The 22484-nt window shown below is 49.2% G+C and overlaps 1 protein-coding gene and 1 long non-coding RNA gene across 3 annotated transcripts in view; one reads left to right on the plus strand and one right to left on the minus strand.

Moving 5' to 3' along the window:
* Positions 1–22484, minus strand: part of LOC308478116 (solute carrier family 12 member 9-like) — a 92002-nt gene that overhangs the window by 12392 nt on the left and 57126 nt on the right. For both annotated transcript variants that reach the window (XM_081007431.1, XM_081007430.1), the window contains exon 10: positions 4715–4907. In XM_081007431.1, the coding sequence (XP_080863557.1) occupies positions 4715–4907 (193 nt within the window). The remainder of the gene's footprint in view (positions 1–4714; positions 4908–22484) is intronic.
* Positions 1196–4690, plus strand: LOC308478197. The gene is made up of 3 exons (XR_013986903.1): positions 1196–1484; positions 2821–3196; positions 4331–4690. It is a non-coding gene; the product is annotated as an uncharacterized lncRNA (long non-coding RNA).

Genomic DNA, 22484 nt, shown 5'->3' on the forward strand with positions numbered 1-22484 from the left:
GGGAGCGCAGGGCTGCAATTAGGTCCTGCCTGGGGGGCTTCCCAAAGTTGGATCTTGGGGGTCACTGATAGAAAAGGGTGCTGGACTAGATGGGTCGCTGGCCTGATCCAGAACCATCTTCTTATTTTATTAAGAGCCAGTCTGACCGTACACCCATATACAGCCCATGTCTTCAGCGCCTGCATGGGCTGGGTGTCAGGAGCACCTTCTCCGACTTTCTGATCCCAGGAAGGCAGGAATAGCATTCCCAAGGAATAGGTCCCGGTGCAATTTGCTATTGTGAGCCCCTCAAAAGCAGCAGAGTAACGGAAGCAAAGCTGCGGAGGTTTCGTTGCATACCTAATTTATTTCTACTGATTAAGCAAAGTACTAGGGACGGAAGTCTGGAAGAGTGCTTTCCGCCCCCTCCTTTTTCACAGGCAGAAAGTAAAACAAAATGATCTGGTGAGCTTTGCAATGGGAGGGATGAAAATACTGACACAGTCTTGCTCTCTGGGTGCTCAGAGAACAAGTTCCCCCTTTTTAAATGCACGTATCTGAAGAGTGCCAATGACCTGCATGTCAGCAGAAAACTCCTACAGCATGTAGTTAAACTGTGGAACTCCCTCCCACAGGAGCCAGTGAGGGCCATCAAGTTGGATGGATTAGACATAAGTGTGGTATTTTATGCGTTGGGGCTTCCTGTTATTTTTATTGATCATTGTTTAGTAATTCTTCATTGCAATTCTTAAGTGTCAATTTAATTTTACTGTTTATTGTTATATTCTAATAGATTGTTAAATATTGCTTCATTTGATATATTTTAAGGTTATTGTGACTTTTTTTTGTACTGGATCAGATTCATTATTACGTGTGCGATTGTTGCTGCCTTTTTTGTTGTTTCTTCAGCTTGCAAATGGCATTGTGCAGAGTAATATAGAAAGGCGGTACAGAGGTACCTCGGGTTAAGAACTTAATTCATTCTGGAGGTCCGTTCTTAACCTAAAACTGTTCTTAACCTGAGGTACCACTTTAGCTAATGGGGCCTCCTGCTGCCGCTGATGCGTGATTTCTGTTCTCATCCTGAAGCAAAGTTCTTAACCCGAGGTACTATTTCTGGGTTAGTGGAGTCTGTAACCTGACGCATCTGTCACCTGAAGCGCCTGTAACCTGAGGTACCACTGTATACAAATTAAACATTATGTCTGATGGGATGTCTGCCCCAGCCCTGGTCTTCGAACTGTCCATGATAAAAGCGCCTTCTTGGCTGAGAAAAAACAGCCCTCGCTTTCTCTTCCTTCATCATCTGCTCCAGCCGCTAGCTTCCTTCCTCGCTATGTGTGTGTGTGTGTGTGCGCGCGCGCATGCAACCGAGCAAACATGTCAGTCAGACAAGTCAGAGCTCAGGGCAGGCTAATGCATTTACCTCCTCAGCTGCCGGCATTTGTCTTCACTACCGGGGACAAGTGCATTTGATCAGCGTCCGACGGGGTAACATCACCCTGGTGAGTAAATGTTATTACCCCAGACGCACCGCAGAGGAGGAGATCATTCCTTCCCTCCTGCGCCTCCCACCCCCCCTTCCGCACACAATCTGTGGTGTTGGCTCCCTGCCAAAGTCTCTGTGTGCCAGGGCCAGGAATGAAAGGTTGGGGAGCTGGGAGAAGAGGGAGTAAGGAGAAGAGGAAGGTGGTGTTTTCGACGCCTGCTTTTATCCACCTGCACGGGGCCCTTCTTTCTCCCATCAATCTGCCAAGACGTCTCAAAGCCAGACGGATGTCTGCAGAGGCACTGTTGGCAGCCCCAGCTAACACACCAATGTTTCCCTGCCTGCAAATGTCGCAGGGCTGTGGCCAGATTCCTCTGCCCTCCACACTGGTGTCCCCAAACAGGTGTTAGAAACTCAGGTATATAAGCTAGGTGCCAAACAGCACCTTAAATGTCTATTCACCGGGGGGCTGGACTAGATGACCCTTGGGTCCCCTTCCAATGCTGCAATTCTACAATTCCATGATCTCAGCAACATTGCTCTTACAACAATTCACTTGTCCCAGTATCCAAGAAGCAGAAACTCAAAGTGGAAATGGACATGGTGTTAATTGTGCACTACAGCGGAGGTTTTTAAATTGGGGAAAGGCTGAGGCACAGTCAAATGTATCTGTACTCAGCCCTGCACTTGTTTTCCTTGATGTGATGATGGAGGGCTGTGTGTGACTCAGCTAGCTCGAGGAGACGTCAGTCGCCAACCTGGTGCCCGCAAATCTCCACATAGTCGCAAATGGACCTGTGCCAGTAGCAAAAAGAGCCTGGCACCTGGGGGATTTTGAACACTGCCCCAAACCACTTGCCAGAGATTGCCCTTGTTTCCTGGTAAGGCCTCTGTGTGCTCAGCATGGATTAGTGGTGTTGGGGGCGCTGCACCCCAGAAGTAGATACATTTCAGCCAAATGTGGGTGTCGGGAGGCAGTAGGTCCAGTCGTGACCGACTCTGGGGTTGCAGCACTCATCTCGCTTTATTGGCCAAGGGAGCCGGCATACAGCTTCCGGGTCATGTGGCCAGCATGACTAAGCCGCTTCTGGCGAACCAGAGCAGTGCACGGAAACGCCGTTTACCTTCCCGCCAGAGTGGTACCTATTCATCTACTTGCACTTTGAAGTGCTTTCGAACTGCTAGGTTGGCAGAAGCAGGGACCGAGCAACGGGAGCTCACCCTGTCCCGGGGATGTGAACCACCGACCTTCTGATCGGCAAGTCCTAGGCTCTGTGCTTTAACCCACAGCGCCACCCGCGTCTTAAAGCGGGATATCAAATCCAAACTCTTCTTCTTCTTTTGTTTGGCAGAAAGGGGCCAAGCAGAAAACAGGAAACACAGACGGGCTGTGTGCCACTGGAATGCCGTGCCAGGACCTGCTTTGCTCCTTGCAAGGGAGGAAGTAACCAGGACACACTCCAGGAAGCACACTCCAGGTCAAGCCAGCGATTCGTGAGAGCGATGCTACAAGGAAGTTAGCTCAAGTCCCCAGATCTGGCGCTGGCCATGAATTCACCGACTCTCAACCACAGCTCCATCATCTGCAACACAGGGGAAACCACCACTGGCCTACCATACAGGGCTGTTGTACTGAAATAATGTATCTGAAGCTCTTCCAACATACTGCAGCCCCACATAAATGCTTTGTTAGCATCCGAGCAAATACTTCAGATGCAAGCATTTGAGGTGGGTCGGTGGGAAGCTAGAAGCAGTGTTTTTAGTAGTAATTAGAGTGTTGGACTAGGACCTGGGAGACCAGGGTTCAAATCCTGACTCAGCCATGAAGCTCCCTGGGCAACTGTGGGCTAGTCACTCACTTTCGGCCCAACCTACCTCACAGGTTGTTCTGAGGTAAAATGAGAACTACGTATGCCACCTTGAGCTCCTTGAGAGGGAAGGTGGGACACAAATGCAATAAACAGGGTTTCCGAAACTTGGGGCTCTAGCTGTTGTTGGACTACAACTCCCATCATCCCTAGCTAGTAGAACCAGTGATCAGGGATGATGGGAACTGTAGTCCCAAAACAGCTGGAGTCCCGAGTTTGGGAAACCCCACAATAAATAAATGAATCGACTTTGCAAATTGGAAGGTCTGGACCTTCTGTACTAACGTTGTGGGTTTTAGGTGCTCAGAACCTGCTAAAACACAACAAAACCCACTCACCAGGCCTGGCTGAGGGTCTGGTTTTCGTTAAGGCAGGCCAGCAAGACAGCAGCTGGGTAATAAGAATATTCCATTACGTGCTAACAGGATTTTTTCCCTGTTAAGTGTTGGTTTTATGACACAAAAATTAAAAGGCAAGGGCTGGGCAGCGGGCCCAACTTGCTGGGTCTGGGAATGAATCCCAGGGAAGGGCAGAGCACGGGGGGGAATGGCGCCAGCTGGAAGGACAAACCGCCTGTCTGAAAGGATACGAGATAAGAGCGTGCAGCTCCCTTGCGGAAGGAGTGGAGGCGAGTTCGAAACATTATTAGGACAACCAGGTAAATTAATCTGTATGGGGCGGGGAGGACCACCTGGTCCTGCGTTTTGCAAACGAGCTACCAGTTGCTGGAAGCTGCAGTGGGTTGGGGAGAGGGTTCTTTGGTCCTGCTTGCTGGGTTCTTTTTGTATTATTATTATTATTATTATTATTATTATTTTGGTGAACCACCCTGTGATCGTCAGATGAAGGGTGGTCTACAAATTTAATAAATAAATAAAATAAATGCCCATAAACCCATAATAAACAAAAAAATATCGCTGCCTTCCACATCGCTTCTAATATTGAATAGCTTTAGCATATTCAGGAATCAAAAGTTTTTTTGCCTCTTTTGCAGAAAATGCATACTTTTCGGACGTCCTACAATTTCCTTGGGTGGCCAAAGAATGGGGCTCGCAGCCCCTGCCTTGAAATCCCTGGAAAAGGGTCTTCTTCTTCTTCCTCCTCCTCCCACCCTGCTTGATTTATGAGAGGGCTGAATGCTGCCAAAGGGAGAACTCTTGTCTCTAAACTAGTCAGCACAGCTCCAGGTGTTTATGTGTGCAAGGAAAAGAGATTGCTCGCCGTGTTTCTGCCTCGCCCGTTCTCCCACAGGAGGAGCAACCGACAAACGAAAGCGCCAGAAAACATTGATTAAAACATTTCGCATCGAAAAGGAGAAAGTCTTGCTTGCTGCCGACTATGGTAGAGAGCTAGTTTTGGGGGTCCACCCCGTGCTTACCTGGTGAAAAATGAGAGCCTGGCTGATGTAGCCCCAGCTGCTGCTGGGGGAGAGGTAATGGAGGGCCACAAGGAGAACCACCATGAAGGCCACACTGGCTGAGGCGTAGATGGGGCTGATGAGGAAGACCATGACGAAGCAGCCGGCGATGCCCAGCACACAGGTGTGCCAGGTGAAGTACCGGAAGGTGGGCCTGCGGGAAGGAGCAGAGCAGTCAGCTTGGGAGGGGCAGATCCACTTAACTTCCAGTGGTGTCGCGGACTGGCTGGACGCAGAGGAATTGTGGGAGGAACCAGCAGGGGAAGCCCCGAGGGAAGAAGGCTAAGAGTCCAGGGATTGGTGGGTGGACAGAGGGAGAAGACAGGGAGGAGGTGGTGTTGGAAGCTGAAGAGGCAACGGGGCTTAGTGAGCTGGGAGAGTCTGTGGCAGAGACAAGTCCAGAATGAGAGGCAACAGCTGAAGCAGGAGAGGCCAAGAGGCAAAGATGAGTCTGGCTGGTGAAGAGTCCCAGGTATCTCCCCCTCCTGCTGGAACAAGCTTCCCTTCCCCCTCGTTTCCCAGAACCAGGAGAGACATGAAAAGCACAGAGGAGAGACTGGTACAGTCTCAGATTGCTTGGGAGAAACCCTGGAGGGGAGTGGGGCTTAGGAGAATATGGGGATGTGGGGACCTTCAGTCTCAGCAACTGCTTCGTGGGGGCAAAACCTACCAGGGATGAGCTGCTGTGCTCATGAGGCCTGGCACTCTGCTAAGATCATGTTCTTGCTAATAAAAAGTCAATTGCAATTTGCATGGTGTGATTTACTGCTGGCTCACTCCTGACAGCTTGGGAACCTGCAGCCCTCTGGACGTTCAAACTGGGAGTTAGAATCACAGATTCATAGAATTGTAGAGTCTAACCCCCTAAAATGCAGGAATATTCAGCTGTCCCATACGAGGATTGAACCTGCAACCTTGGCAGTATCAGCAGGTTGCTCTAACCAACTGAGCTATCTAGGAGTTGGAGTACAGCAATGCCTCAGGGGTCCACAGGTTTCTCTCCCCTCCGTTAGTGGGTGTGCCATTCTACAAAGCAGTGTGAGGACCTTGCAGGTTGCCACTCCATCAGTTACTCCACACTAGCCCCTGAGGTCACCCTCGGATGCAACCGGAGCCAGAGTTGCAGGAAATCCATCTTATTTGGGTTGTAACCTGCCCTGTCCCAGAAGGCTCACGGCTGGTTAGCAACATTTAAAGACAATGAATACGTAACACAATTGCTTACACCCCGAGGGATCCATTAGAGAGAGTCCAACGCACTCATCTCCAGCCGCAAAATGCTTGAGTAGGTAGAAGGGCTCTCAGATCACTTTCCCTAGGCTGCTTCGTGGATTCCAAGGTTTAAGCATGGCAAACTGTACATGCATGAAATTTCCTGCACAGAGCTGCTTCTGCATGCAATTTGCAGCAGTATCACATGCATGCAGGCAAACACACAAATGCACACAGACACGGGATGCATGGTATTTTCAACATGAAAATATGGGCAGAAATTCAGATGGCGTGGCTAACTCCAGGATGAGGATGCAGTGACAGGAAACACTACACCTGGTGAATTTCTGCCTGTCACACAACTGTAGCAGGCACAGATAAGGATTTTTTTAGGGGGGAGGGGAAGAAGTGTGAGAATGCTTTTGAGCAGACGGTTGGGAAAAAACAGCATCTAAGTTTAAACATGAGTTTATGGGGCAGGCTGCCCCAGTTATCTGCCAGAAGTATTTGGCTGACCTTATTGGAAGCAGAAAGCTGGGCTAGAGGTCTGATTCAGCCGAGAAGCCATTACAGAATAAAACACACACTTTTTTATTATCTAATGACACCTGCAAGGAGAAAACTACTGAAATCAGTTAGTTTCAGGAAAGGAGCCAAGCAGAAATTCCTCACCCTCTGTCAGCTGAAACGCAGACCCCTCACCACCTGCAAGACAGCAGAAATGCAACAGGCGAAACCTTTCCCCATCACTGCAAGATTCTCCTATTGAATTTCTGCCTATCAAGGGCTTTTTTTAAAGGTCCAGTGCCTGTATCAGAAAGGGGGGAGGAAAGTGCTATCTCTTGACATACATGCAAGCCCTGTGGTTGGATGATGGGGTGTGGACAACTTTTTATCTGGAAGAAAGGACTTCCTCAGAGGTCTTTCTTAGATGCAGGATTCTTGGGTTGACAAGATTTGCTAAGCAAAAACTTTTAAAAGCTGACCGTTTCTGCACCTACATACTGAACCTGCCCTGTTCGAAGGGGCTGCAATAAATTTTAAAACCAAATGCCAAGCTACACCCAATTGACTTGAAGTACTGAAACAACAAAAAATACCGCACACATCATTGCAATTTATATTTTAATCACGCAGCTGCTCCGACAGGATTCCCCACCTTCCCACGGGATCTTAGCACGTATCATTCATTATAAAGGCACTAAAAACGCTAGCGATTCCTATTGATCCGCATGCATTAAAGAGTTACATCTTCTTGAGTAGTTAAAAATTCCGGGCCAGAGAGACCTGGGTTCAAATCCCTGCTCAGCCATGAAGCTGAGTGGGATATTTCATTGCCCATCACAGCCTAATGTTCCTTGCAGACCTGTTGGAATAATAATAATGTCGTCGAACCGAGGCCATTGCTCTGTGGCAGAAGCACAGGATGTAAACACAATTTTTAAACAACAACAAAAATGTGATTTTTAAAAGAAAACAGCACCTAGTCCTTAACATTTGCTTGTTTATCTACCCTCTGGGACAAGTAGCCTCAAATCTCACTGAGTAATGAGGACAGCTGATGGCTGCCACACCTCAAGAGAGTTGTAGGTTTTCCTGGCACTAGCCACATACAGGAAGAAAAAGTGTTTGGTTGTTTTTAATCCCAGTTTTGGTTTTTAATTTCAGCTTTTGGGGGGGGGGCAGGGAGAGGGAAGAAGAAGCCAAAGGGGGCTATCAATCCTGCACAGAGGGGAGGGGGCAGCAGGCAGGGTGTGCTCTGCGTGGCACCAAGCCAGTCCCACACTGGAAGGTTGGCGCGGTTGGCAGAGCGCACGAACCGAGGGCGCCGGCAAAGGGCCTCCTTTCTACGGCTTAATTAAATTGTTCTCATCTAACCCGCTGTCTTATCTATATTGCTTAGGGAGATTTAAAAAGAGCCCCGGAATGCTAATTGCCCTCTGCCACTCTTGCGTAGCCGGACCCGCAAAAATAAAAGAAATGCACAAAGGCTGTATGTATTTACTTGTGTGTGTAAGAGAGAGAGATGGGGAGGGGGGAGACGCAGAGAAGGGAGACGCTCCTCTTTTGCTGCTGCTCGGAGGGGAAGAAAAGGTGAGGGATAAAAACGCAAATGGTGGTTAAGTGTGTAATCGATGTGTATAAAACGCGGGTCTCTCCTGGGCCCTGGCAGCCAGCCGCAGTATGCATTAGAGTCTCTGCGAAGCACACAGAGTTTAACCCCCTCGCGGGATGCTGCAGCCCCAGCAAGGACCAGAGAGGTTAAATGGAGGGGAAGGGAGCCACGCTCAGCTCCCAAACCCACACATGCACAACGCCTGCGACTTTGGCCAAGGGGCCTCAGCCTACGTTCGGCAGGCTTTTCGCCAGCCTGGTTCTCTTGAAGGTGTTTTTGACTACACCTCCCACCACCCCAGCTACTTAAGAACATAGGAAGAGGCTGCTGGATGAGGCCAGTGGCCCTTCTAGCCCAAACATCCTGCTATCAGTAGCCAACCAGATGCAAGCAGGATCCGAGTGCAAGAGCCCTCTCTCCTGCGGTTTTCACAGCAACTTGGATTCAAAAGTATTGCTGGCCCCAGCTGCAGAAGGTACATTAGGCATCAACAGCCCTTTTCTCCATGAATTTGTTGAATCCTCTTTCAAATACTGTATATGCATTTCTGCATATACCGTAGATTCCGGCGTATAAGATGACTTTTTAACCCCGGAAAATCCTCTAAAAAGTCAGGGATCGTCTTATACACCAGGTATGGGTTCGCTGGGCAGCAAAGCTGCCGCGTATAAGACTGGGCATATAAGTCGACCCCCCAAATTGGCAGCTGCCAATTTGGGAGGTCATCTTATACACCCAGTCACCTAACACGCCAGAATCTACGGTATTCTGCCTGGCGTACACATTTTTGGACCCAAACCAATGGCTTCAAGTTACAAGAAAGGAGATTCCAACTAAACATCAGGGGAAAACTCTCTGGCACCCTGCCTGACAGTGGAACAATCTCCCTCGGGAGACTGTGGACTCTCCTTCCTCAGAAGTTTTTAAGCAGAGATTGGATGGCCAATCTGCCATGGATGCTTTAGTTGAGATTCCTACATTCAGGGGGTTAATAATAATAATAATAATAATAATAATAATAATAATATTTATACCTCACCCTTCCCAGTTCAAAAGCCGGGTCAGGGTGGCTAACAACAAATTTAAAACACTTAATTATAAAAGCAGCATAAAATACAGTATAAAAACATGAATAACAATAAAATTCAAAAATCCATTTAGGGGAAATAAGCATTAGATAATCCCCAGGGCTAGCTGGCTGAATTGGTCCTACTTGGGCCAGCGAGGAGACAAGGGGAGAATTAGCTGTGGGATCCCAGAGCGGGTGATCTTCATAAAAGGGGAGGGGGAGGGAAGGAAGGGGATAAAAGATCAGGCTAAGTTCAAATTAAAGGCCAGGCGGAATAGCTCTGTCTTACAGGCCCTGCGGAAGGAGGTTAAATCCTGCAGGGCCCTGGTCTCATGGGAAAGAGCATTCCACCAGGTCGGAGCCATCACTGAAAAGGCCCTGGCCCTGGTGGAGGATAGTCTGACCTCCAGCTCTACAATTCTATTATCCTATGTGATGGGCCACGCTTCAGCAGCTCCCTGCCTCCAGTCTGCAGGGACCTCATCTGTTCTCCAAGAATTATTGGACCTCAACAGTTTCTGAAGTCATACCATGGTGGACTTTCCTCACGGGATTTCAAAATAAATTTTGGACTGTTTCAAGGGAGGTGTTAAAACGCATTCAGATGGAGAGAGAGGTCGCCCCTTATCTGTCTGTTTGTGGTAACCAGACATATAGCTGGTCAGTGCGGAGGAAAACTCTGTACGTGCTCAGGAGCATTGAAAAAGTAACGCAAGCTCTTGTTTACTTTAAAGACGGGGACATGCCCAGAGCTGGAGGAACAAGACGCTAAACGATCATGTTTAAAAGGCGGCCAGAGGAGGCTGCAAGAATGAAAGAATCTCCCCCACCCTCTTCGACTTGTACCTCAGAGAATGCAAAGGCGCATCAACTCTCAGCAGCAGGGAGCTGCCATTCACCAGTGCTGATAATTGTGGGGAGACGTGTTCCTCTCCATATTCTCTGGCTTCTCAGAACTAGCCAATGCTGGAAAGGGCTCCACCCAGCGTGGTGCTGAGTCCCCATCACTCTTACTGAGAAAGGTCTCAATTCAATTACTCCATTTCGGAAGGGCTCAGCCCCTGGGCAGGATGAGGCCCCACTTAGCGAGAGCTAAAGAGCTGTCTGCAAGGATGAATGTCACACAGGCGTGATGAGGGGGGAAAGAGCGGATGGCTGGTTAACGTGGTGTCAGAGAATTAGGGAGGCCGAAGCAGGCAATTCGGCTTTTGGCCAAAGTAGGAGGAGAGGTGGGATGAAATGCGCCACAGCTGGGTGGGAGAACCTGGATGCCCCAAAGCCACTCTTGGGGAACACCCTAAAACTCAAATACCCCCTTTAATGGCTCATAACCTGCCATCTTTAGGGGGTCCTTGCAGGATCTGCATTCCAGTTTAATGAGGGATAGAGACCCCATGGCCCGCCAGATATTGCTGGACTACAACTCCCATCATCCGTGACATGGAAGGGGCTGATGGGTGTTGGAGTCCAATTGGGAGGGCAGAAGGTTCCACATCCCTACACTGAATGGATTGCCAGGGTGGTGGTTTCAATTGTTAAATGTGAACCTAGGAAGCTGTCTTATATGGAACCAGAACACTACAGTCGGCAGAGAACAAGATTTGAAATCTCAGGGTAGTGGGTTCGAGTCCCACATTGGGCAAAAAGATTCCTGCATTGCGGGGGCTGGACTAGATGGCCCTTGCGGCCCCTTCCAACTCTATTTCTACACTCCATTCAGTATAGCCTACTCTGGCACCGGCATTTGCAAACTGGAGGCTACACTCACAGCTTCCATTTGAACTCAACATGTCCAGGAGAATGGCTCTTTGCTCCAGGGTCCTGGAGACCTCTGGCCTATGGGGGGTGAGGTCCATTTTTCTGGGCATCCCTTGTCGGCATCTTTTGGGGGTCGAGATGCCAGCTGGCAAGCCCCCAGCTGGATCACGCCCTTCCAGCCGTGACAATCCCCCGATCTCTGGTGTGACGCAAATCAGTGACTCAGACTCCAAAAGCCTGAGCACGCTATATTAGCAGAGCATACTGCGCAGACAGAACAGGCGTGAGGCTTGTGGAAACATACTAACAGCTAAAGATTTATCAGGCATAAATCAAGACAAAGAAAACATGTCGTCTCCCTTTCTTCTCTTCAGAGAGACAGTGAAAAACAAAAGCTATACACAAAGGGAAGTTCCCAGCAAGCTGTGCTGGAATGTAAACAGACATGTGACATGCAACAGTTCCATGTCTGCAACTAAAGGAGGCATGGAAATTCCCAACATCCCCATCCTCTCTGGGTTAAACAAAGGCACCTCAATACTCCTGTAAGGAAGTCGTATTCAGGGCAGCAGGTATAACTGAATCTGCAGCACTGGGAGATATGCAAAGGGATACAGGTTTCAGCTGCCACAAGAATCTCAACTTTCATTCTCTCTCTCTCTCTCTCTCTCTCTCTCTCTCTCTCTCTCGTCCTTATTGTTGAGAAGCTGAAATCTGAACACAAATTGCTTGCTGAACCACAGAGAGGGACTGAGAAAGATTTGCCAGTGAAGGGGGAGCGGGGCTTCAGCCCCCTGCATACCCAAACACTCACCCATGAGAAAGAAAGCCACAATAAACTTAATAAAATATAATAACACACACAGAGACACACAAAGAGGAAAGAAAACTTTGCACACAAATGCAAATGTATCTGTTACACAACCTGAACCAAACCACAGCTTTTCTTGACACAGAATCCAGATTGCCGGGGTGCAGAATTTAATCCCCACCGCCAGTGAACCCTAAGAGGCCTGGCCAGATATGCCATTCACTTGGATTTGTAGCCAGGATTCCTTTTGTCCGGAAGCGGACCTCCCCCTCTTCCTCCTCTTTGCCCTCTTCAAACACTGTGAAAACACCAGTTCCGAGCCCTTCAGCTCCTGCTAGTCACAAGGGCTTGCAAACTGGGTAATTATCAATTAGCATCCTCTTAGAAATCAGAGCTTGGAGAGCCCTGTCTTGGTGGCTGAGGGGGGAATGCACAGAGAAGGGCACTCAAGGCTCCCACTTTTCCACTTGGGAGGCTGTTTTCACACAAGATGCTTAAAAGGACTCCCTGTGTCTTGCCCCTTCCCCCTTAATGAAAATGCAAAAAAAGTATACTGGGCAGATGCTACTAACGATTCTTGTTTAAAAGCCTCTCTTTCACTTACTCAGAAATTAAGCAGAGCCTGTAGCTGGATCAGGTCCAAGGGGTCCCATCTAATCAATTGTCCTGTTTCCCAGAAGCGAGACACGAGTTCAAAACCAGCTCTCCCAGTTGCAGTTCCCAGTTAACTGGTCTTCAGAGGCATGGTGCCTCTGATCCTGAACCTAACATCCAGCCATCATGGCTAGCAGTTGCTGATAGCCTTTATTCCCCCACGAATTTGTCTAATCCAGGGGTCGGCAAACTAAGGCCCGGAGGCCGGATCAGGCCCAACTGCCTTCAGGATCTGGCCCGCAGGAAGAAATTCCGACGAAAGAAGAATGGCAGACAAAATTAATGGACTACGCAGAATTAGATAAAATGACAGGAAGGATTGGAAGAAATATGCGAACTATTTGAAGAGCAACTGCAATCAACAAATTACGCTAGTAGGACTACAATATGTTTTGTAAGGAGAAATACATGACACATTGCAAAGTAGAGAAAGAATAGAGATATTAGTTATGATATTTAAATGTAATAGTGAAAGTAAGAAATGTATATTAAGTGGATAGGAAAATTTTCAGATGTGATTAATGGAAGTTAAAAAAATGGTATAAGATATGAAAGTATGTTTAATTATTGTTGAAAATGACATGTTGAAAAACTAATAAAAAATTATATATATATATATATATATATATATATATATATATATATGGATCCGGCCTGCGGACTGTCCGTGGATTGGCGTGGGGATTCTGTTTTTTCGTGCTGCGCCATTTCCCCTCCTGCACCATTCCATTCCCCCCCACACACACACACCGCGGTGGTGCCCCCTACCTCCCTCCTCCTGGTTTCTCCCCGCCCTGCCTAGAGGAGGACGAGGGCTGGGCTGAGCTGGCTGAGTGCCATTTTACGCAGCCCCTCTCCGGAGCCAGCCCTTTCGTGACACTCATCTTCCCTCCGCCGTCGCTGCCCTGGTGCTCCTGTGGGCCAGAGAATGGAGTGGACAAGCTCACTCTGCCTACCCACAAGAAGCAGCAGTGGTGGTGGCAGTGGCGGTGGCAGCCCCTGGGATGGTAAGTGCAGCAGCTGGGGCTGGGGGTGGGGAGGAGGACTACTTGCCCCCCTTGCCTCTTCTTTCAGCTTCCTCTCCCCGGTACCGCTTCTCCGGTCCACCACTAGGTCTGAGGGACAGCAGACTGGCTTGCGGCTAAAAATTTTTTCCGTCCCCTGGTCTAAGCCCTCTTTGAAGCTGCCTAAACTGGGGAGTTCCACAGCTTAGCTATGCGCCAAGCAACACCTCCGGATTGAGAACTGTTCGTGCAGGTGCAACGGGAGCACAGAAATTCAGAAGCTCAAACGAGGAGCCTCAGGGGTCTGTGGTGCCATGGATGGCACAGCCTCAGGCTCACTCCTGAGGTAGAAAAGGTGTGTCAGCAGCGGACCCTGCAGTGTAGAACAGACAGCAACAAGGCTCCGTGTTGGCTAAGCCTGCAATCATCCCCAGGAGACGGTGGCCTTAGAGCAGCGGTTCTCAACCTGTGGGCCCCCAGATGTTGTTGGACTACAACTCCCATCATCCCTGAGCTCTGGCCTTGCTAGCTAGGGGTGATGGGAGTTGTAGTTCAACAACATCTGGGGACCCACAGGTTGAGAAAGGCTGCCTTAGAGCCTTATCTGAAGGGCTGTCCCATGGAAGATGGAGCAAGCTTGTTTTCTGCTGCTCCGGAGTGTAGGACCCAAACCGATGAATTCAAAGTACAAGAAAGGAGATTCTGACTAAACATTAGCAAGAACATTCTGGTGGTTAAGAGCTGTTCAAGAGCAGAAGGGACTTCCTTGGGAGTTTCTAAGCAGAGGTTGAGTGGCCTTCTGTCAGGAAACCTGCAGCTGTGATTCCTGAACTGTAGGGTGCTAGACTAGATGGATCTTGGGGTCCCTTCCAACTCTGCAATTCTTTGATTCTATGATTCACCTGCTCCACGGAGCAACCGATGCTGTTTCCAGCTTCCTCCAGCAAAAAGCAGCTGCTCCAATCAGAAGCACACACTTTCCAGGTCTAGGTTTGATAACCATCTCCCCATATACCACACATATACCCCCAAAATGCCCACTACATGACTTGGGAATTCAAACATGCCGCCAACATGATTTGGGGATTCAAAGGATATTTTGGTTAAATTAATGTAATTTAGTTTTACTTGGCAAGTAAAATGTGTGTAAAACAATTGCCAAGTACAGTATTTTTCGCCCTATAGGACGCACTTTTTCCCCTCCAAAAATGAAGGGGAAATGTGTGTGCGTCCTATGGGGCGAATGCAGGCTTTCGCTGAAGCCTGGAGAGCGAGAGGGGTTGGTGCGGTCCCCCCCAGGCACAGTATCCGCAAGCCTAGGGAGCCACGCCGGATTCCCAAAGGTTGCGCAGAGCTGCCTGCACTCCGAAGCCTGGGGCGCACTGAAGAGCACGCCCGGGCTTCGTGCAGCTCTCCGCAAGCTTGGGGAGATCGGCGCGGCTCCCTAGGCTTGCGGACAGCAGGCTGTTCTGGGGTCGGGGGAAACTCGGGCTTCCCCCGCGCCAGCCCCGTGCCTGGGGGGGGGAAATAAATTTTTTTCTTTATTTCCCCCCCCCCCAAAAAAACTAGGTGCTTCCTATGGGGCGGTGCGCCCTATGGGGCGAAAAATACGGTACTTGCAGTATTATTATTATTATTATTATTATTATTATTATTATTATTATTTAGTAGTGGTAGTATAGTAGTAGTATTTAGCATTACCTAACATTTTCTGAAGGTAAAATTATAATTATTTGGTTTTCCAAGAGCATTTTAGGTGCTTCTCCATTAAATGTAGCCTTAGCAAGTTAAATGTCTAATCACAAAAGTAACAGCAGATCTGAATTCCTCACGCCCAAAAACATATTTTTTAAGACCCCATCACCAAAGAAATGTGCAAAAATTAAGTTTCCCCTCCTAAAATTACACACCTTGCTGCAAAAGAGTCCCCAGTGCTACCTTAGCAGCACAAACCTGAAGAGCGAGAGAAGCGCCGAGAGAAAGGAGTCTGTTAACAGCTTCTCGGATCATTTACAGACCAAACCCCTCTATTCTCCTGGAAGCGAACTCTATTTAAATGCCTTATCAAAAGCTCAATTCCCAATTTTAGCTGTCTTGCCCTGTCTTCACAGAGGTATTTGATTCCATTAATGTGTCTTCCCCTTGAGGCAAAGCCCAATCAGCCAACTCCAAACTTGCTTTGCCTTAGCCAGAGAGGATTTCTGAGAAGCGCTGCTTGCATGGAAACACAAGGAGGGACCGGCTGCTGCGTCGGGCCAGAGGGGACCCACCTAGTCCAACATGCAATTCTCGCCTTGGCCAGCCAGAGGTCCAGGGCAAGCCTGCAAGCAGGATCGGAGCACAAGAGCCCTCTCCCCTCCTGAAGTTTCCAGCAACTGGTATTCAGAAACATCACTGCCTGCAACTGCAGAGGAAGAGACACCACGGCTGGTAGCCATTGATAGCCGAGAATTCGTCAAATCCTCTTTTAAAGCGACTCAGCTCAGTGGCCATCGCAGCCTCTTGTGGGAGTGAGTTCCACAGTTTAACTGCAAGCTGTGTGAAAAAGTCTTTTTTCAAATCTTTCAACATTCCTATTTCTAAGAGTCCAGCTCCCATCATCCCAGCCTTAAGAGCTCTCCAACGTGCAGCCAGGACAATATCTGTTAACTCTTCCCTTTTCTTGCGAGGAATCCTATTCGGAATAAGGGAATTTCCCTTTAAAAAAGGAAAACGTTGGCAGCTATGGCCCGGACAGCTATCCAGGCTTGGATCAGTAGCTTAAGGGCTGGAGAGGACTCCAGCTCTCCTAAGCCAAGCTATAAATCCGCTCTCCAAGGTGCTGAACAACCTCCACGCACAGTTCCCGTGTTAACTTCAGAGGAGGCTGGGCTCTGTTGCTTTCTCTGGCCAGCAGCCCCGACCCTCAACAGGGCAGCAGGAGCGGGACTCTGCAAACATCCAACAGCATCTTAAAGACAAACCAACACACAGAATGGCATCGGCTGCTATAGACTCAGACTGGCCACTCAGTTCAGCATCCTCTTCTCACAGTGGCCAGCTAGATGCCTCGGGGCAGCAGGACCCGATTACAACATTCTCCTGCTTGTGATTCACAGCAACTGGCATTCAAGGGTATCCTGGTATTCAGAAGTATGCTGCCTCTGCTACTGTAGGTCACAGAGGAGGGTCAAGGGTCTAGAAACCAAGCCTGATGAGGAACGGTTGAAGGAGCTGGGTATGTTTGGCCTGGAAAAGAGGAGACTGAGAGGAGATATGATAGCCATCTTCAAATATCTCAAGGACCATCTCATGGAAGAGGGAGCAAGCTTGTTTTCTGCTGCTCTGGAGGGTAGGACTTGAAGCAACGGCCTTCAAGTTACAAGAAAGGAGACTCCAACTAAACAGCAGGAAGAACTTCCTGACAGTAAGAGCTGTTTGACAGTGGAACTGTCTCCCTTGGGAGGTTGTGGACTCTCCTTCCTTGGAGGTTTTTAAGCAGAGGCTGGATGTGCATCTGCCATGGGTGCTTTAGCTGACATTCCTGCATTGCAGGGGCTTGGACTAGATGACCCTTGTGGTCCCTTCCAACTCTACAATTCTATGATTCTATGAAGCCATCATGACTGGAAGCCTTATCCTTCAAGAATTCACCCAACTCTTTTTTAAAAGCCATCCAAAATTGGTAAAGGTAAAGGTACCCCTGCCCGTACGGGCCAGTCGTGTCCGACTCTAGGGTTGTGCGCTCATCTCGCTCAAGAGGCCGGGAGCTGGCGCCGTCCGAAGACACTTCTGGGTCACGAGGCCAGCGTGACGAAACTGCAACTGGCGAGCCAGCACCAGCGCAGCACACGGAAACGCCGTTTACCTTCCCGCTATAAAGCGGTACCTATTTATCTACTTGCACTTAGGGGTGCTTTTGAACTGCTAGGTGGGCAGGAGCTGGGACCGAACGACGGGAGCTCACCCCGCTGCGGGGATTTGAACCGCCGACCTTACGATCAGCAAGTCCTAGGCACGTAGGTTTTACCCACAGCGCCACCCGCATCCCAAAATTGGTGCCAGTCACTATATCTTGTGTGAGCAAATCCCACAGCTGTGGGGGAAAGTGGTCCTTTTGTTTGTTCTTAGTTTCACTGGATGGCCCTGGGATCTATTATTGTGGGAGAGGAAGAAAAACTTTTCTTTACCCGCTTTCTCCACACTGGGCATTCTTTTATGTGCTTCTGCCATGCCCCCTACTTGTTTTCCAAACTAAGAAGTTCTAGATGCAAATCATTTTGTGCAAGAGCTAAATTGATAAAACATGTGAATTACGAAATCCGTATTCCTTTCCCCAGCCTGGGCACAATGAGGCAGTGCATCACTATTAAGCACTAGTTTAGGTGATCTGGGAAGCCTCCTTGAAGTTTGTTGACTCAGGGTTGTCATCCCGAAACAACAACTGCCTACAGAAATCCCTTGGCTTTTCGCTCTTCCTTGCACTCAATTGTGAGTTGCTCACAGATAATCTCAACTCTTCTTCTGCAGAGAATTTTGCATTTCCTTGCCTGCCATCAGGAACAACCACCCTGCCGCTGGCTCAGTGAGGCCGATATGGTACCCTCCAGATTAACAGACTACAGCTACCATCAGCCTCAGCCAGCAAGGCCAATGGTCAGGGTGATGGGAGTTGTGGTCCAGCAACGCCTTGTTGGTTCTCTGTATTGGCAAGATGCAATTGCCTACCACCAGGGATGAGTGCCTAACTGGTTCCGCACTCCATTCTGAATCATGGCGACCATTCTGCAAATCTGAAACTTTCATTTTTTTCAAAAAGACAACAGGCAAGTTTCTAGACCTTATGACTATAAATAAGTGTTGGCAATTGCAAAAGCCAGAGGAGGCTGCAATTGGTTCTTCAGAATTCCGCACCTTAAATCTTCCCAGTAGCTGGTAGAAGCAGAATAAGGGATGCTAAAATTACATCTGAATTTTCTTGTCACAGAATCAAGCTTGCCTTAGAATAACAGAATTTCAGAGTTGGAAGGGACCCTGAGGGTCATCTGTTTCAACCCCCTGCAATACACAAATCTCAATTGAAGAATCACTGACAGGTGGCTGTGCAACCTTTGCTTAAAAACCTCCAATGAAGGAGAGAGTCCACCACCTTCCGAGGGAGTCTGTTCCACTGCTAAACACTGTCAAATCTCCTTCCTTGTCATTTGAATCCATTGGTTTGGGTCCTACCCTCCAGAGCAGAGGAAAACAAGCTCGCTCCATCCTCCATGTGACAGCCCTCCTGATATTTGAAGATGACTATCATGCCATCTCTCGGTCTCCTCTTCCCCAGGCTCAACATACCCAACTCTCTCAACCATTCCTCCTCAAGGCTTGGCTTCCAGATTATAATCTTGGTGCAGATAGCAAAGGTTTCAGAGCCAGGTCTAAACACCACCATTCAATATGTTACCCATTACCATTCCTGCCGCCATGTTTTTGCCAGCATGAGTTGGATTGGCTGTATATTGGCACGCAGTCAAGGCACAACCAACCCCATGGGTTGGTGGCAATGCAAGACCAGTATAAGATGGGAGCTGCTGGCTGCTTGGCTTACTTCAATGCATCCAAGGCCCAGCCTGCTGGTGCGGCTGTAGAGACACACAGCGCTGCCTCCTCCTGCAGCCGGGCTTGGTTGCCGTATATCAAGGCCCTTCTTCGTGATTTACAGAGCGCGGCTACAATATAATCACAACTCGGCAACAATGTACCAAACAGATTTACTTCTCCTGAGCAAATATGTCTCCGAGTAATTCATTACCCAACGGGACACCGGCTCACAGCTCATCATCAATCTGCTAACCAATGGGGACGGACCTCGCAACTCATCCCCAATTCCCCTGTCCAACGGGACGGAGCCTCGCAGCTTTTATCATCCCAGCGCCGTCTAATGGGGAAGAGCATCCCACTTCCCATCGACTCGCCACCCAATGAGGCGGCTGGGCTCCAGGCTGGCTGCCGAAGGGAACCAGAGCTTGCAATTCACCATTAAGTGATGCGCTTTGGGTTTATGGTGGCCGAGATTTACGGCTTATAAACAACTTATTATCCGACACGTTTCAGCTCATTGAAAAACAGAACTACTGGTCGTAAACAATTCATTATCCACCATGTTGCCAATATACAGGCAGGCAGAGGCCATCGTGAATCAGAAAGTGCCAAGAGATATCAGCAAGGGGGGCGAGGCAGGGGTGCGGGGCTGTTGCAAATGCGTCCGGGGGAGGCCTGGCCCAAAGCAAAGGAAGACACGTTTCCTCTTTGCCTCTCCTGGTCCCTTTTGTTCCAGGTCTCTGCATTCCTTGCAGCTTCCACCAATTCCCTCTCTGTGCTTCTGAGGTTTGAACAACAGAAACACACAAAGGAGGATATTGACATCCGACTGCTCAGGTAGTTATCTTGGTGAAGGCGACTCGCCTTTTAGATGCTGCTGCTGGCAATTCTGTAAGACCCTGTTCTTCCTCTTACAGCATATGCAGGCACACAGACCAGAATGTCCCTTAATGGAACATTCATGATGAGTGGGAACACAATGCAAACTCGTAGCAAAGGTTGTGTCAGCTCTTTTTTCAGCAAGAATGACTGAGCACACAAGCGAAGAGGCTGAGCCCCAGAATCTCTTCCAGAAGCAAGACACTGCACTTTACCTGGAACTCAACTTCACCTGTGAGCGAGCAGGTGAAAAAGTGTGTGTCTGGAGCATGTGCAGAGTGCCCTCTCTCCAGCACAAAGCAGTTCCTTCTCAGGACCCCAGGGCAGGCCAAGTGAACTGGCTAAACTATGAAACTTGCTCCAATGGGAGGCAGTGATGGCTGTCAACTTAGAATCCTAGAACTGTAGAGTTAGAAGGGACACTGAGGCCATCTGGTCCAAGGAATCTCAGCTCAAGGATCCCTGACAGCTGGCCATCAAACCTCTGCTTAAAAAACTCCAGTGACAGAGAGTCCAGCACCTTCCGAGGGAGTCCATCCATCTGTCTAACAAATCCTACTGTCAGAAAGTTCTTCCTGATGTTTAGTCAGAATCTCCTTCCTTGTAACTAGATTCCATTGGGTCGGGTCCTAGCCTCTGGAGTAGGAAAAAACCGAACTTTTTCGTTTATTTCATAAAATTTATGACTGTTAAAAAAACAACAATCACAAAGTGATTTACAAAAGCTAAAACAGTAAAAAAAATTGAAAACGATGTTAAGTTGGAATTTCCTTCCTTGTCATTTGAATCCATCAACTTGGGTCCTACCCTCCAGAGCAGGAGCAAACAAGCTTGTTCCACTTTCCATGGCCCTTCAGATATCCAAAGGTAGTCATCCTATTATCTCTATGTCTTCTGTTCTTCAGGCTAAACCAGGGGACAGCAAACTTTTTCAGCAGGGGGCCGGTCCACTGTCTCAGAGATAACTCAGAGATGCATTTTAAATAAAAGAACATGTTTTACTCATGTAAAAACATGCTGATTCCTGGACTGTCCGCGGACCGGATTTAGAAGGCGATTGGGCCAGATCCGGCCTTAGTATGCCTACCTATGGGCTAAAGACACCTAACTCCTTCAACTGTTCCTCATCAGGCTTGGTTTCCAAATCCTTGATCATCTTGGTTGCCCTCCTCTGCACACCTTCCAGCTTGTCAGGGTCAGGCAGGATATATGATCACCTGTAGCCAACTGATAGGAAGAGGTCTTGGCTGCTGGTTTGGTTGACCTCCCTCCTTTGGCCAGAGCAGACGGGTAGCACCCAAGCCAAGTTCTTGCCTCGCATTCATCAGGTCAGCTGTGTGCCAGTTCAAGGACCACTAAAGGCTCGAGAGCTGAGTGTTCCCCAGGGACAGAGCAACATGCTCAGAGACAGGATGTGGTGGGGAGAGGGTCTCCCCCATGTATGTGTGGGTGCTTCATTTACTGTAACACGAGGCTGTCTCTGCCACAGCATGGCCTGGAGGTGTCTTTGCATGTAGGGGGGTGCGTGGCAATCTGACATGGGGGAAACCACGTTTGCAGCAGCCGAGAGCTTATTCCACCAAATATGTGCACACCTTTCAGGTGCCACAGGTTGCTTGGCTGCTGCTAGCCTCATTACTCTGCAACAATGGGTGCATGGGGTCGCATCAACAATCGCATCAACAGAGGCTTGGAAGCCAGCGAGGCGAAGGTCGGCTCCCCAGATAGCAGCAAAAGGCGGGGGCTGGGGGAAGAGAAAGGGGGTGGCACGCAGCTGGGGCCTGCCTGCAGAACGAACCTGGGAATAGATGAGAAAGTGTCCTTTGCGGAGGGGAAAGGGGGAGGGCGAAGCCTCTCATCCAACTCCCGCCCGCCTGCTCTTGCAAAGCAATGTGCACTCTCAGTTACCACTCCTGGGTTATTACGTGGGCTGCTATTAAGATCCTTTTGGGGTGGGGGTGGGGGGGCGGGGCAGTGCGGCCAAGGAGCAGCACGCTCCGTCTCTCCATCTGAAAAGCTGTCAATCCCCTCCTTTCCCCGCTGAGCTCCCCGACAAAAAAAAACAAAACACCCCCCCACCACCCACCCGCTCCTGAGCGCGGGCTCCATAATAGAACTTAATCATAACAGCCATTAGCTGGGCCGAACGGCGACAATTACTATCTCAGGCAGCAAATCTCTCTCTCTCTCTCTCTCTCTCTCTCTCTCTCAACCCCCCAATCCGCCAAACCGTGGTTCTAAGCACTAATGCATCCAGCTGGGATAATGGTTCCAGGCTTCCTTGGCAACATGAATTGGGCTCCCTCCGGCCCCACAGCCATTCTGGGGGTGGCGGATGGGGGGGGGGGAGTTTGCAGAAACTTGCATTCAGGGAGATTCCCCTAAGTGCCGCACCCCCTAAATGCATTTATTTATCTCCTTGCTCCTCTCCACCCACCTGCAAAAGCCCGACAAACAGCAAGCTGTAAGCAAAGAGCACATGCAGGGGGGAAAACCCCACCATGGAAGCAGAAGTGAATCTCTGGATTACCCCCATAAATCTGGAGAGCTGAAAAACCAGTGTGTTTGAGTTTCTCTCTCTTGCTGCTTTCTTAGGAGCTGGCTAGATGCAGAATGAAAGACCAGTTTAGTTTCCTCTGCCCGTAGCTGTCTCTCAGCAT

This window comes from Podarcis pityusensis, assembly GCF_964106645.2.
Source record: "Podarcis pityusensis genome assembly, chromosome: 5".
NCBI classification, from domain to species: domain Eukaryota; kingdom Metazoa; phylum Chordata; class Lepidosauria; order Squamata; family Lacertidae; genus Podarcis; species Podarcis pityusensis.